General features: G+C 42.1%; 1 protein-coding gene across 1 annotated transcript in view; it reads left to right on the forward strand.

The window, feature by feature from the left end:
- The window catches only part of Atp8b4 (ATPase phospholipid transporting 8B4 (putative)), a 135,516-nt gene that overhangs the window by 53,808 nt on the left and 68,092 nt on the right, over positions 1 to 13,616 (forward strand). Inside the window, exons 11-13 of the mRNA XM_048331703.1 lie at positions 7,218 to 7,290; positions 10,318 to 10,388; positions 12,481 to 12,563. Coding sequence (XP_048187660.1) covers positions 7,218 to 7,290; positions 10,318 to 10,388; positions 12,481 to 12,563 — 227 coding nt within the window. The remainder of the gene's footprint in view (positions 1 to 7,217; positions 7,291 to 10,317; positions 10,389 to 12,480; positions 12,564 to 13,616) is intronic.

The raw sequence follows: 13,616 nt of genomic DNA on the forward strand, positions 1-13,616 counted from the left end.
GGTGTATTAAGGATGGTAGGCATATGCTACCATATCCAGCAATTAGTTGAGATGGGGTTCTTATGCACATTTTTTGTCTAAGCTGGTCTTGAACTGCAATCCTCCCCCATCTCTACCTCTGGAGTAACTAGAATTATAGGCATGAGCCACTGGTTTAGATGTCTTATTTAAAACGTTGTTGATTTCTAATGAGAATGTCTACATTTTCCCCCCAAATAGGTTATTGATTTCTTTTATTATTATTTCTCTTTTCTGTGTCTTGCCCGTTTATTTCCAATGTATCAGGTTAGCCTGTAGAATTTCTTTGTGTTCTGTTTGAGGATACAGGTTTTGAGTTTTGTCTTGTAAGAAATTCCAGTGGGAAGCAATGAGATCTTCCCGCTGTATTCAGAAAGATGGGTCCAGGCTCCCTGCTGGTGTGGTGTGGAGGCCAGTGGCTTCTGCCAAGCCATCCCTGTCCCTCTCATTTCCTCTCTGTGAGACACCACGCATCGAAACATGTTCCTGTGAAACATTTCTCACGTGCTTCCCCTACCTGTTCCTTACAAAACCAAAACCAAAACCCCTACTCCGTACGGCCTGTAGCTAATCTCGCTAAGATCCTCCTCCTTCTTCTTTCCTTACCTTAGGACTCAGTGTCTGGGTCACCATCTCCGGCCTGGCACTAGCAGCACACATTTGTAATCTCGGCTCCTTAGGAGGCTGAGAGCTGAAGACTGCAGCTGAAAGCCGGCCCCGGGCAGGAAAGTCCATGAGCCTCTTATCTACAATTAAAGAGCAAAAGTAAAAAAGCCAGAAGTAGAGTTATGGCTCAAGTGGTGGAGTGCTAGCCTTGAACACAAAAACCCCAGAGAGAGTACCCAGGCCCTGACTTCAAGCCCCAAGCCTGGCATAAAATGAGCAGTGCACTTATTCTCCAAAGTAGTATCACATGGCAGTGATACCTACTAACATCTGGTATCGGGCATCCATCAGTCATATCTATTATCTCTCTTTTAGCTGTTATTATCATCAATTATGTCTCTCCCCTGTCACATCACCTGTTATGTATCATCTATCAGGACAAGCACATTACCACTAGGCCACCTTCCCAGCCTGTATCATCTATCATATTCGTCCCTTTTCTGTCTACATCATCATCTATTGTATCTATCAGTGTCTATCATCTATTTATTATCCATCTGCCTACCCATCTTTGTCATTATCATCATCCACCATCGATTTTCAGACACTCTCATACATGGAACAGCGTGAACCTTTATGTGTAGTTCCCCTATGCCTTCCTTTGTTTACATCCATTCTCATTTTTTGTTTTCCAGAGTATTTATTATTATTATTATTTATTATTATTATTATTACTATTATTATTCATGGGGTTTGAACTGAGGGCCTGAGCACTGTCCCTAAGCTTCTTTTGCTTAAGGCTAGCACTCTACCACTTGAGCCACAGTGCCATTTCTGGCTTTTTCTGTTTATGTGGTACTGAGGAATCGAACCCAGGGCTTCATGCATGGTAAGCAAGCACTCTAAGCCACATTCCCAGCCCCAGAGTATTTTTTTTTCTCAAATTTTTATTATCAAACTGATGTACAGAGAGGTGCCCCAGAGTATTTTAAAAACAAGCTTCTGTGTCAGTCCTGGGGCTTGAACTCAAGGCCTGGATACTGTCCCTAAGCATTTTTGCTCAAGGCTAGCACTCTACCAGTTGAGCCACAGCTCCACTTCCATACTTTTGGTGGTTAATCAGAGATAAGAATCTCAGGGATTTTTCCTGCCTGAGCTGGCTTTGAACCATAATCCTCAGATCCCAACCTCCTAAGTAGCTAGGATTATTACGGCTACTAGTACCCTGGCTAGAGTGTAATAATGTTTTAATGGTTAAATTGTAACTTCTGGTCCATTCTGAATAGAATTTTGTTTCTGCGAGATTGCCTCTGCCATGTCATCCTTAAAAGACAATCTTACTATAAAACTTTCTAGTTTTTTTTTCTCCTAAGTGGAAACAATCCAGTACCATTTGTCATCCATGAATTTAAAATATGACCTTGGATTTTGCTTCTCTTCATCATGAAGGTGCTGAGGATACAAAACTGATGGTCCAGTGCAAAGCAAGCGCCCTAGTAATCATGAGCAATAAGATTTATCCTGGTGTCGAGAGAAATGTGAATGACATCATGCTTGCAGCCTCAGAGAGCTGAGCTATTTCACCGAGGACCCTAAGTAAATCCTGATTGAAGTCTGTTGGCTGCTGTCGAGTCATGATTCTAAGAAGACAAGGCGAGAGCCATCAGGGTAGTAATAAAGTCCAGGCATATTCTTTTCTGATGAGCTCACCGTACATAGGGACAAAGCTCAGAATATCTGGAGGCATGAAAGTTAATATATCCTTTATTAGACAGTCTCTCTGCTTTATCCATTTTCCCACAGGACTTTTGATGACAGCTGTATGGCAGACCACTTAATACTGAAGTCATTTCTCAAAAAAAAAAAAAAAAAAAGGACAGGTCTGTTTCTAGGTTATCAGAAGACAAAGATGGTTTCAGGGTGGTTATTTATGAGCCAGATTTCTGTTTTCCATACGAGTCTCTAGGATCTCTGATGAGCAGCCGTCTGCATCTAATTCTACTTGTAGCCCCAGATGTTCGGTGCAGAGTCTAGCTCGGTGTGTCATTTTGTACAGACAAGAGTGGTCTTGAACTCATCAGTGACTAGGAGAATCCTACCTACAGATCACCTGGTTTCTGAGGAGTTCAAACAAATCGACGCGACAGTTCATGCCGATGTGAAATTCAGATGTTTTGTTTGGAAAGTATTTAGGGCTGTGAACCTGGGAAGTAAGTAATCCTCTAGGCATACTCTTAATTGTGTCTAGAGCTGCCAAAAAAAAAAAAATCAGGAACATTAATTAGGTCCTGACCAAAGCAAATCAGATCACACCATCCAGGATGTTTGTCCTTTTGAATGCGCCAATCAACCTCCTGTATGCAAATCTCCATCCTGGGATTCCGAGTAGCTCTGCTTCTTTCTCCATGGGCCATCGATGGCCTGACCTGGCCTTCAGTGCTATTGCTTTGAAAGCATTTTCTCCCATCTTCCTCATGATCACCCCATCTCTGAGCAATCATATATTCAGGGGCTCCTATCAAGAATCTATAGCGGCATAGCGGGTCTTAGGAGATTGCTTCCAGGGACAGATTTCTTTTCTACTGCAGCCTGCAGGTTTGTTGTGCAGAGGGAACTTCGTAAGTGTTCGGGTCATTTTGTTTGTTTGTTTTAATAATACAGTGATTAAATTATGTTTCTGCTTCTGAATAATGCAGAATACAAGGCGTGTGGAGTTTTGTACAGATTAGACAGAAGACTGGATATTTTTTCTTGGCCTATTGTGAACCAGAATCCCCCAGGCTCTAGGTTGATGTCTTTCATCATGTCTGCTTCTTCTATTCTTCTTGTCCCCTTCTTCCTGCCACAGTGGGTATCAGCCTATCTTCTACAGCGGACCCCAGAACTGCCTGTGTGATTATTATTATTTATTATTATTATTTTAAAGAGCATTTTCCTAAGCAGAGGGAGAAAAAGGGTAGAGAGCAAGAGAGAGGGAGAAACAGCTACATTCTTCAAAGGGAAGTAGATTCCAAAGATAGGAACATTGTATTTCTTCTGAGCATAATGAGACTTTGCCTGCCAGTCCATGGTGGGAGGATTTGGGCCACCCATACATCTTCTCTCTAGTTCTGCTTCGACAGCCTGGGGGCTGAAAAGAACCAGAGATTGTGCCCTGAGCAATTCCACCAGGGAACCAGGACTGAGAGCTGTCTTTTCGGACTGGTTAATATTGAAACCTGGACGTGTGCACCATTCCCCACACCAGATTGTTTCCGTTTCTTAAGGTCTCTCTTCTTTCTAAACACACGGTAACTAATTACTATGGAAAATAAAGTGTTTTTTATAAAGAACAATGAGTAGAGATTTATGAAATGATAGACTCTGTGGCCAGACAGACTTGGGTTCCAGTCCCTGCCCTGTCACTTACATGTGACCTAAGAAAAAGTTTCCTTTCTTTAAAAAATTTTTTCCCCTATCCCCAATTGGTCTTTAAAATGCCGATTTATATATTACTGGGAAATCCAACCTTACATTCAAGTATATAATGGAAAAAAAAAGATCCCTTCCTCACCTTCCAGTTTCCTCCTCTTCTCCTTTCTGTATTCAACTGTTTTTTTGTGTGACTTTCTATGCCTGCTATCTATTGCATATACCTTTAATTCTAGCTACTCAGGAGGCTGAGGTCTGAGGATCAAGGTTCAAAGCCAGCCTGGGCAGCAACGTCTATGAGACTCTTTACCTCCAAGAAGAAAGTGGCACTATGTGATCCAAGTGGTAGAGTTCCAACTTTGAAAAGTCAAGCTTAGATGGTGAGGCCCTGAATTCAAACCCCAGTCTTCCGGACTTCTAAGAGTTTAACTTGTCCCATGATTGGTTTTCATCAGTGAGAATAGAGGTTCTGGGGCTTTCCGTGTGTTGTGCAGCTGGTGTTTGGGGTTCGTGTTTGAAGCAGTCTTGCATCATAGCTTTGCTAAGGACACAAAATGACCTCATGGGTTGTAACCTTGGTACTGGGCCCCCAGCGCTCAGGCGCTACAGTTCCTTTGTTTTGACCTTTGTCAGGGAAAGTCGTCTTCTTAGAGATGAGTGGGAAGTCTATACATACCGTAAACATGACTTCAGATTGCATTGAAATCCCAAGATTTGGAAATGTGGATACGAATCTTAAAACCCAGAGACAATCTAGTGAGTGCTTCTCTGAGCCAGATTAAAATAAAAATAGCTGGGGCAATAAGATAGATTTTACTACAGAAAAGTCACAAGTCAAGGAAAGGATGTATGAAACTTATATTCCAAAGGCACCAGAAAACATATGGAGTTTAACTGTCACAAAATGACAACAAGAGTTACTTCAAGGGAATAATTAAAAAAAATATATATATACCTGCTTACAATCGCTCATCTTCAGAAGTTCAGGAAATCTGAGTTCTAAGAACAAAAAGGGGTGGAAGACAGCTCCGGTAGGCAGATATTCTTGCCACTTGAACCACACCTCTAGCTTATTCTGGTTTAGTTTTTTTTTTTTTTTTAATAAAGTGTCATGCTTTTTACTCTGAGCAGCCTCAAATCTTGATCCTCCTATCTTATGCCTCATATATAGCTAGGCTTATAATGGCTTCTTGACTTAAGGTTTCACTAAGTCATTTTTTGGGGGGGGGGTCAGGTTGCATTTGAACTACGATTTGCTCAGGTAGCTGGGATTACAGCTGTGAACCACTATTGCCCAACTAAAGATTGCTTGAATACAGACTTCAAAGCAATTCAGTAGTGATGGCATGCATTTCTTTCTCTTTTCTTTCTTTCTTTCTTTCTTTTTTTTTTTTTTGCCAGTCCTGGTGCTTGAACTCAGGGCCTGGCTTCTTTTCGCTCAAGGTTAATACTTTACCACTTGAACCACAGTGCCACTTCTGGCTTTTTCTGTGTATGTGGTGCTGAGGAATCGAACCCAGGGCTTCATGCATGCTAGGCAAGCACTCTACTGCTAAGCCACATTCCCAGTCCTAGTGATGACATTGCTATAAATAAGACATAATATTTTTTCTTCCTTCATTAACAACTGCCATTTCTAATAGATGAAATGCTAGAAATGAGAAATGTCTCTAATATTTCAAAACAGGTAACCCAGAAGAAAAAGCAGCATACAGCCCATGTCTGTGGGGGGTAAATGAGATGAGATTTGCAAGTCTTCCTAGATTTTCCTGAGGGTCACTGAACTCGAGAAAGCACGCCAAAGCATGGCACTGGAAACTGATTGCATTCTGGCTGGGGATGAAAATACTGCCATTGAACAATTTCTGAAACAACATGTACTTGGATCTGTCTGGAAAAACAACAACAACAACAAAATCTTGGGAGTACTTAAGCCAAATGACCCAGCAGGGGTTGATAGTATGAAGCTTATTTCACAGTTGTATAAATATTTAAAATGGTTTTCCAGCCTTTAAAGCAAATACATTAGGCTATTTGTTTTTTTTTTTCAAAAAAGGAAAAGCTGCACAAAGAAATGAATCTGCCTCCCTTCGTTTATTGGGAATGGGTGAGGGGAAGGCCCTGCTCCTTCCAGGTTTCCTCACGAAGAATGAATATCTAAACTGTGGCGAATGCTTCTAACTTTGAGAAAAGAAAAAGCTGGATTCTGTTTCACAAGGGCAAACCCCACTCTACCATGCCCCAGGTGGGCTCTTTCTAGGGGACCTGCCCTTGCCTGGCTTATCACCAGGGACTACATCTCATGGACAGTCATTACTTTTCATCACCAACCCCTTTGAACTTGGCGCAGAGTGGACTTGAGACTCAGAGGAGCTTCAAAGAAAGCTGGGTAGCTCTTCTTTTGTGAGCTGTGACAAGGTCTTAGCAAGGCACTAGTGGCTCACGCATGTCATCTTACCTACTCAGCAGGCTGAGCTCTGAGGATCTCAGGTTCAAAGGCAGCTGGGGCAGGCCTGGAGTTCAAGCCCCAGGACTTGCACGCTCACACACACACACACACACAAAGTGTATTAGGACCATCCATCAGATACAATGCTGCTGGTGATTTGTTTTTTAGATGGTCATCTTCATTTAGTCTCTTGGAAATTCTCTTATTACCCTTCTCTTTTTCTATTTCTTGCTTTTCTATATGTTTGCCTCCTCTCCCCTTTTATTTGCATCTTAATTATTTGGCTGGATTCATCTCCCTTGCTGCCTTCTCATTTTTTTTTCTTTGCCCCTAGTTAGATTGTGACACTAAATGGCAGTGACACCCGTGCATTTATCTATCACTAAAGAGCTTCAATAGAATGTCAGTGGCTGACTTGATTGAAAGTTCCTAGCTCCTGCAGACATGCGCCCCCCCCACCCCCACCCCGGGGAGGTGAAAAGAGCCTCCTTGAGGTGGAGATGGGAGGTGTAGGGAGTGGAGCCTTTTGAATTTATTCCCTGGAACATCACCTCCTTCCTCTCTGGCTATTTTTGGGCAAATCACATTTGTTCTTCCCACATAGCTCAGGTAAAGGATTTCGGGATGAGTGAACGAATTCCTTGAACTTGATGATGTGGAAGAGAGCCGAGTCGCTTCCTTTGGTACCTTGTTCCTTCTTGGGAAAAAAAAAATGTTTGTTTTGGTTCTTTAGACTGCAGAAGGAGAAATGGATGAATGTCAAAGTGGGAGACATCATGAAATTAGAGAACAACCAATTCGTGGCGGTGAGTATATGATATTCAAGGGAGAGTTTCTTTTAGATGAAAATCACATACAGGGTGAGCATCAAAGTATCAGCAAGACTTTTTGTGGTCATAGTCCCAAAGTCTGGTCTCCAACAGTGTTATTTATAAAAAGTATGATTTAAAAATGTTTTAAATTATCTTTTCGTTAGGAATGTATTAATTGTCACAAGGAACTTCATTGTGTTATTTCCATACATGCATATAATGTACTTTGAGCAGATTTTCCCCTTCTGTTGCTCTTTCTTGTCAACCCTCCCCCATCTAAACAATTTTAATAGGCTTCATTCTTCAGTTTTCATACATGTGTGTAAAATACTCTGATCTTATTCACTCCCTCTTTATCCTCTCCCTTTCCTTCTCTTCTTCTGCTCCACCCTCCCATCTGAATGTTTACACTCTCCTGGGGTTTTTTTTTTTTTTTGGTACCTATGCTGGGCTTGAACTCAGGGTCTGGGTGTTATCCCTTAGCTTTTCCACTCAAGTCTAGCACTTGAGCCACAGCTCTAATTCTAGCTTTTTTTGCTCATTCGTTGGAAATAGAGTCTCACAAACTTTCCTGCTGGAGCTAGCCTCAAACCTCTATCCTCAGATCTCGGCCTCCCTCCTAGCCAGGATCACAGGTGTGAGGCCATTGACCTAGGGTCAGACTTAGCCCAGTATTCTTTTGCTATTATATAGTTTTCATCTTTGAGCACCAATAGTAAAAATAAGTCATAACAAAACTGAGTGAAATACTTGGTTTTTCATAGCTGCATTGAAGTGAGTTAGCAGCAGCCCCCCTCGACCTCCGCAGTAAAAAAAAAGTATACATCTGGGGATCACAAGTTCTGAGTTCTAGTTCTGGGGAGACAGTGTAGGAATGGTTAGGTCGGAGCTCTTGGGGGTTATAGGTAGGTAGAAGGATCACCGCTGCGCAGGAGAGCATTCAGCCACCAGATGGCGATGATGAGTCAGTCACGCCTGTGCCAGTGCGTACTAGAACTCTGCCCTTGTTTCATATAAACTTGAACACAACTGGACTCAGTGCTCAGAAATACTGAGGTTTAAAAAAATAATAATACAAGAAGGTCTTTAGGCATCATCTTTTTTTTAACATTGAAGGAGGAGAGTTGTAGGCCCAGAGAAGTTTAAGGTCTATTGTTACAATACTTTATGCCAATACACCTTGAAATCTGGAGGTGGGAGATAAGGATGAGGAGAGTCAAAAGAAAAATGTCCACCTTTTTAGATCAGGATAGGTATTTTTTTGGCTCCAAGAGTGGCCTCCGCTTTTGACCCGCTCTCTTAATAGGTTTGCTTTATTTACACTGAGACAAGTTAGAAAAATAACTTCTGTCTTGATGACCTTCTGTGGTGAGTTTAGGAGGAGCTGTGATTTTTATTCCTTGAGGGACTGTTTTGTTGAGCTCTGTTTTATCCTAATTTAGACAAAACTATATCCAGCCACAACCCTACCCCTCTTTTTGAGTTGGAAATCTAAAAGCGTGATACCATTAAAAGAGTGTGTTGTTTCTAAGCTTAGTCTTTATGACTTGAGAATGAAGTAATTCTGATTTTTTTTTTTTGTGAAGGAAGCAAGGAAATTTCAGATTTGGAATGCTATTCATGCATGCAGACGTCACTCAGAAATTGTCTCATCCTAGGTTGCGGGAATTGAAGTCAGTTCTTTTTAGCCTCCTAGGTTGCTGGAATTGAAGTCAGTTCTTTTTAGCCAACCAAACCTTTCTGAATTTCATAAAACGGTCTTTAGAAAGTAAAATAGACCAGCAGCGTTTCAATTTAGAAAGTTCCCAGAATTCTAAGACTGAATGGTGATAGGTGATTTCCAAAGCTCAAATCAAAAACAGAATAAAACTATTTTCAAAAGAAGACAAACGATTTAGCGTCTGACTTCCTATCCCTTTCCCCTTACTGCGTGCCTGCACCTTCTCTTCTCTTCCTCCTTCCTTTCCACCATCTTTTCCATCTTTTTTCTCTTTCAATTGTTCTCTTTCTTCTTTCCTTCTATTGTTCCTTACTGTCCAGCCTCTCCCTCCCTCCCTCCCTCCCTCCCTCCCTCCCTCCCTCCCTCCCTTCCTTCCTTCCTTCCTTCCTTCCTTCCTTCCTTCCTTCCTTCCTTCCTTCCTTCCTTCCTTCCTCCCTCCCTCCCTTCCTTTATTTCCTTCCTCCAAACCTCCTCTTCCTTTCTCTCTCCTCCTCTTCCCTTCTCTCCCTTTCCCTTCCCATCTTCCTCCTTTCTTTCCTGTATCCCCTCTTTCCTTTTCCCTTTCTTCTTTCCTCTCCCTCCTTCCTTCTCTTTTCTCCTTCATTCCTTTTTTCCTTCCCTCCTGCTTCATTTGTCTTTTCTCTATCTTATTTGTCTGTTCCCTTGCCTTGTCATCTATTAGGTACTTAAGGTCTGTACAGATAAATCTTTCTAATTACCTTATTCATTGGAGAGATTTTTTATCTATCTATCTATCTATCTATCTATTTATTTATTTATTTTTGGCCAGTCCTGGGGCATGCACTCGGCCTGAGTACTGCCCCTGGCTTCCTTTTGGCTCAAGGCTAGCACTCTGCCACTTGAGCCACAGCGCCACTTCTGGCCATTTTCTGTATATGTGGTGCTGGGGAATCAAACCCAGGGCTTCATGTATACGAGGCAAGCACTCTTGCCACTAGGCCATATTCCCAGCCCTGAGATTTTATATTTTTGATGAACAATTATTCAAGAAAGAAAACAGAATTAATTTCTTCTCTCCTCCCTCCCTCTCTGCCTTCTTGTCAGGTAAGGCCCACTGGCTTAGTTTCTGTCAGTCTGAATAGGCTTCACTCCTGCTGGGGTGCAAAGCAGAGGTGGGAAAGGGAGGAGCGGGACTTGACTGCTCATCCAGCAGGCCGGTTCAGGACCTCACCTCTTCAGTTGTGTTCTGAAGCTGGGCCTGGCTGGGAATTCTGTAGCACAACAGGCCTTCGATGTCCACTTTTCTCAAGTATTTTTTGGTCTGTGATTTCTTAAAATAGGCCGACTTGCTCCTCCTGTCAAGCAGTGAGCCACATGGCCTCTGTTACATTGAAACAGCTGAGCTCGATGGGTAAGTGATTAACTTAGGATCATTGATCATTGGTGAGGTTGGTTTTTTATTTGATTTATTTTGGGTCGTGGGGCTTGAACTCAGGGCCTGGGCACTGTCCCTGAGCTTTTCTCTTAAGGCTTGTGCTCTACCACTTTGAGCCACAGCGCCACTCTGGTTTTCTGGTGGTTAATTGGAGATTGGAGTCTGTCACAAACTTTCCTGCCTGGGTTGGCTTTGAATCATGACCCTCCGGTCCCAGCTTCCTGAATAGCTAGGATTACAGGTGTGAGACACTGGTGCCCAGCCCAGCCTTTATTTTCTTTAAAAGTACGTCTTGGCTGGGAATATGGCCTAGTGGTAGAGTGCTTGCCTCTCATGCATGAAGCCTTGGGTTCGATTCCTCAGTACCATATAAACAGAAAAAGCTGGAAGCGGCACTGTGGCTCAAGTGGTAGAGTGCTAGCCTTGAGCAAAAAGAAGCCAGGGACGGTGCCCAGGCCCTGAGTTCATGTCCCAGGACTGGCAAAAAAAAAAAAAAATTAAAAAGTACATGTCTTTAGAAATAGGACTTAAGTCCTCTTTGTTTTCTTGGAAGACATAGCAGTCTAAATTGCAAAAGCCATTGTTAATTACTTTGCCATAGTTTCTAGAACTGTATTTTTTTTTCTGCTTGAACTTACTTGAAAAACTGTGATTTATCTCTGGAGTTTATTTGCTCACAGAAATGGTCCATTCCTCATGTGTATGTGAATCATTTTATGCAGGGCTTCTTTGGCAAAGTTCCTCAGACGTTTGTGCTTTCGTTTCATTTTTCTCAGGAAAATGACAGGGAGTGTCCCGCCTGCCCCAGGAAGAACGACAGGGCATTTACAAACATGACCTTTCAGAGAAAAGAAGAGAGAAAGGGGCTGTGCTGTAATTCTGACATGTGGAGAATTTAGTCATATTTCATAGAGCAGTTCTGTGTTCAGAGGACTGTTCATCTGGCATAATAACATGTATCTAAGGTGTACCTTGTGCAGTCACTATCTATGTGCGTGTTCTTTAGATTATATAATCCCATCATGAGCCTATATGAGCCCTATTATACAGGGAAAGGGATCAGTAAGAGAGGATTAGGTAATTTGCTCTATGGAGGTAGGACTACAGCGGGGCAACAAGGTTTTAGCCAGTGCCTCCCAAGCTATTACCATATTGAACTATTCAAATAGAGTTTGGCCTGGGGAATCCTATGCTTAGGGTTTTTTTTTGTTTGTTTGTTTTTTGGCAGAACATTTTTTCAGACATAGCTAAAGCAGTAGCAAGAGGAAAATTTATAGCATTTGATTCATACTACCCTTGAAAAGACGAAAAAAAGTCTCAAATCAATAATCAACTGAACAAAACCATTGAATGAATCCATTACAAGACACTTCCATAAAAGATAAGACTCCGACAGATGGTCAGAGTTGTGTGTATGTGTGTATAGATGTGGTTTACAACAACATAAATGTGTTCTCTTATAGCCCTGTAGGTGAAAAATCTGAAATCATGGCATAAGTTGGTCTGCTTTCTTCTGAAGGATTCACAGAGCTATTGGGGTTTGAACCATTGAGGGGAACAGGGCTTGTCCTTTCCCACAACTTAGAGTCCCTTTTCTGTTGTTGAAGATGAGCCAGGCAGATGGCTTATCATTTTGGACTCAACTTCCATCATGTTCTTCTTTGTGTTTGTAACAAGGTGATCTTAAACTTACAGACAAAGAAAACTCAGTTGAACTCAGCAAGCCCTTAAACACAAGCTAGGCTATGAAATTACCATTGCCAGCCCAGGAATTACCACAGGGCCACCTCTGTGTGAGGTGTGTGTGTGTGTGTGTGTGTGTGTGTGTTCCTGCCTAGAAGATGACCTGAGCTCTCTGATTGGCTGAGCTAATGCCAACTCTGAGGAGCCCAGGAAGCCCCATCCACTTTCCCAAGCTAACTATGAAAAATGTGAATGGAATTCAAAGGTAGGGGGTGGGGTGGGTCCTGGGGTTTCTTGGGTTAGGTTTTATAGGTGCTGCACCCATCTTCGTGCCAAGATGCCATTGGGCCGTTCCATACAAAAATTCATGTCATTAATTCCACAGGGAAACTAACCTAAAAGTTCGCCATGCCCTCTCAGTTACCTCAGAACTCGGAGCAGATATTAGCAGACTTGCAAAGTTTGATGGTGAGTGTTTCAAAGAACAACAAAATCTCAAAACCAAGAGGTAATGTAAGAAATGAATAACTGTTTCACACAGGACTGGTCATTCAATCAACCTCAAGGTATAAAAAAAAGTTTTTCCTCAAATTAAAGCAATATAGATCCTTCTTTTCTATTATATGTACTTAAACTGTTGTCACTTCTTAGATTCACAAGCTGGGATATTTCTGGGCTAAGAACCAGCTATCTGTTAAATTTAGTTTTTCAGTGTTAAGTCTTGGGACTTCATTTTAATCTACCTTAAAGTTCAAGGCAAACATGTGTGATGTTCCAAGGGTTTTTCCCAGTGAAATGTGATTTCCTAGTTCTAAGAAAGCATCTAAAGAATGAATGGATGGGTTAAGGGGAAATAAATTAGATATACAAATTAAAATTTCCCTGTTAGCAGCCAAATTTAAAGACTGTGAGAAGGACACAAGATGTGGTATGGAAAAGCCTATGAAAGAATGGGGGCAGTTAAGAAACTATTTCTCCATGATCGTGCATGTGTAGTCTTTTATTTTTCTTCCATCTATTTCTTCCCACATCTTATTTACATGTTTTAATTTCAATCTCCCAGTCTCTCTCCAAAATTTCTCTCTGCTTTTCTCTCTCTCTGTCTCTGTCGTCTCTCTCTCTCTCTCTCTCTCTCTCTCACACACACACACACACACGTATATCACACATGGTTATCCTTCCTCCCTCCCTCGCTTCCTTCCTTCCTTCCTTCCTTCCTTCCTTCCTTCCTTCCTTCCTTCCTTCCTTCCTTCCTTCCTTCCTGCACAGGTCCTGGCACTTGAACTCAGGGCCTGGGGGCTGTCCCTGGCTCTTTTTTGCTCAATGTGAATGCTCTACCTCTTGATCCACAGATCCTACACCAGCTTTTTTGGGTGCTTAAATGGAACTAAAACTCTAATAGACCTTCCTGCCCAGGCTGGCTTTGAGCCTTCATCCTCAGGTCTCTGCTTCCTAAGTAGCTAGAATTACAGGCGTGAACCACCAGTACCCGGATCTCCATCCCATTTTGTTCTTCTCTTT

The sequence above is a fragment of the Perognathus longimembris genome, chromosome 23 (assembly GCF_023159225.1).
Source record: "Perognathus longimembris pacificus isolate PPM17 chromosome 23, ASM2315922v1, whole genome shotgun sequence".
Classification (NCBI taxonomy): Eukaryota; Metazoa; Chordata; class Mammalia; order Rodentia; family Heteromyidae; genus Perognathus; species Perognathus longimembris.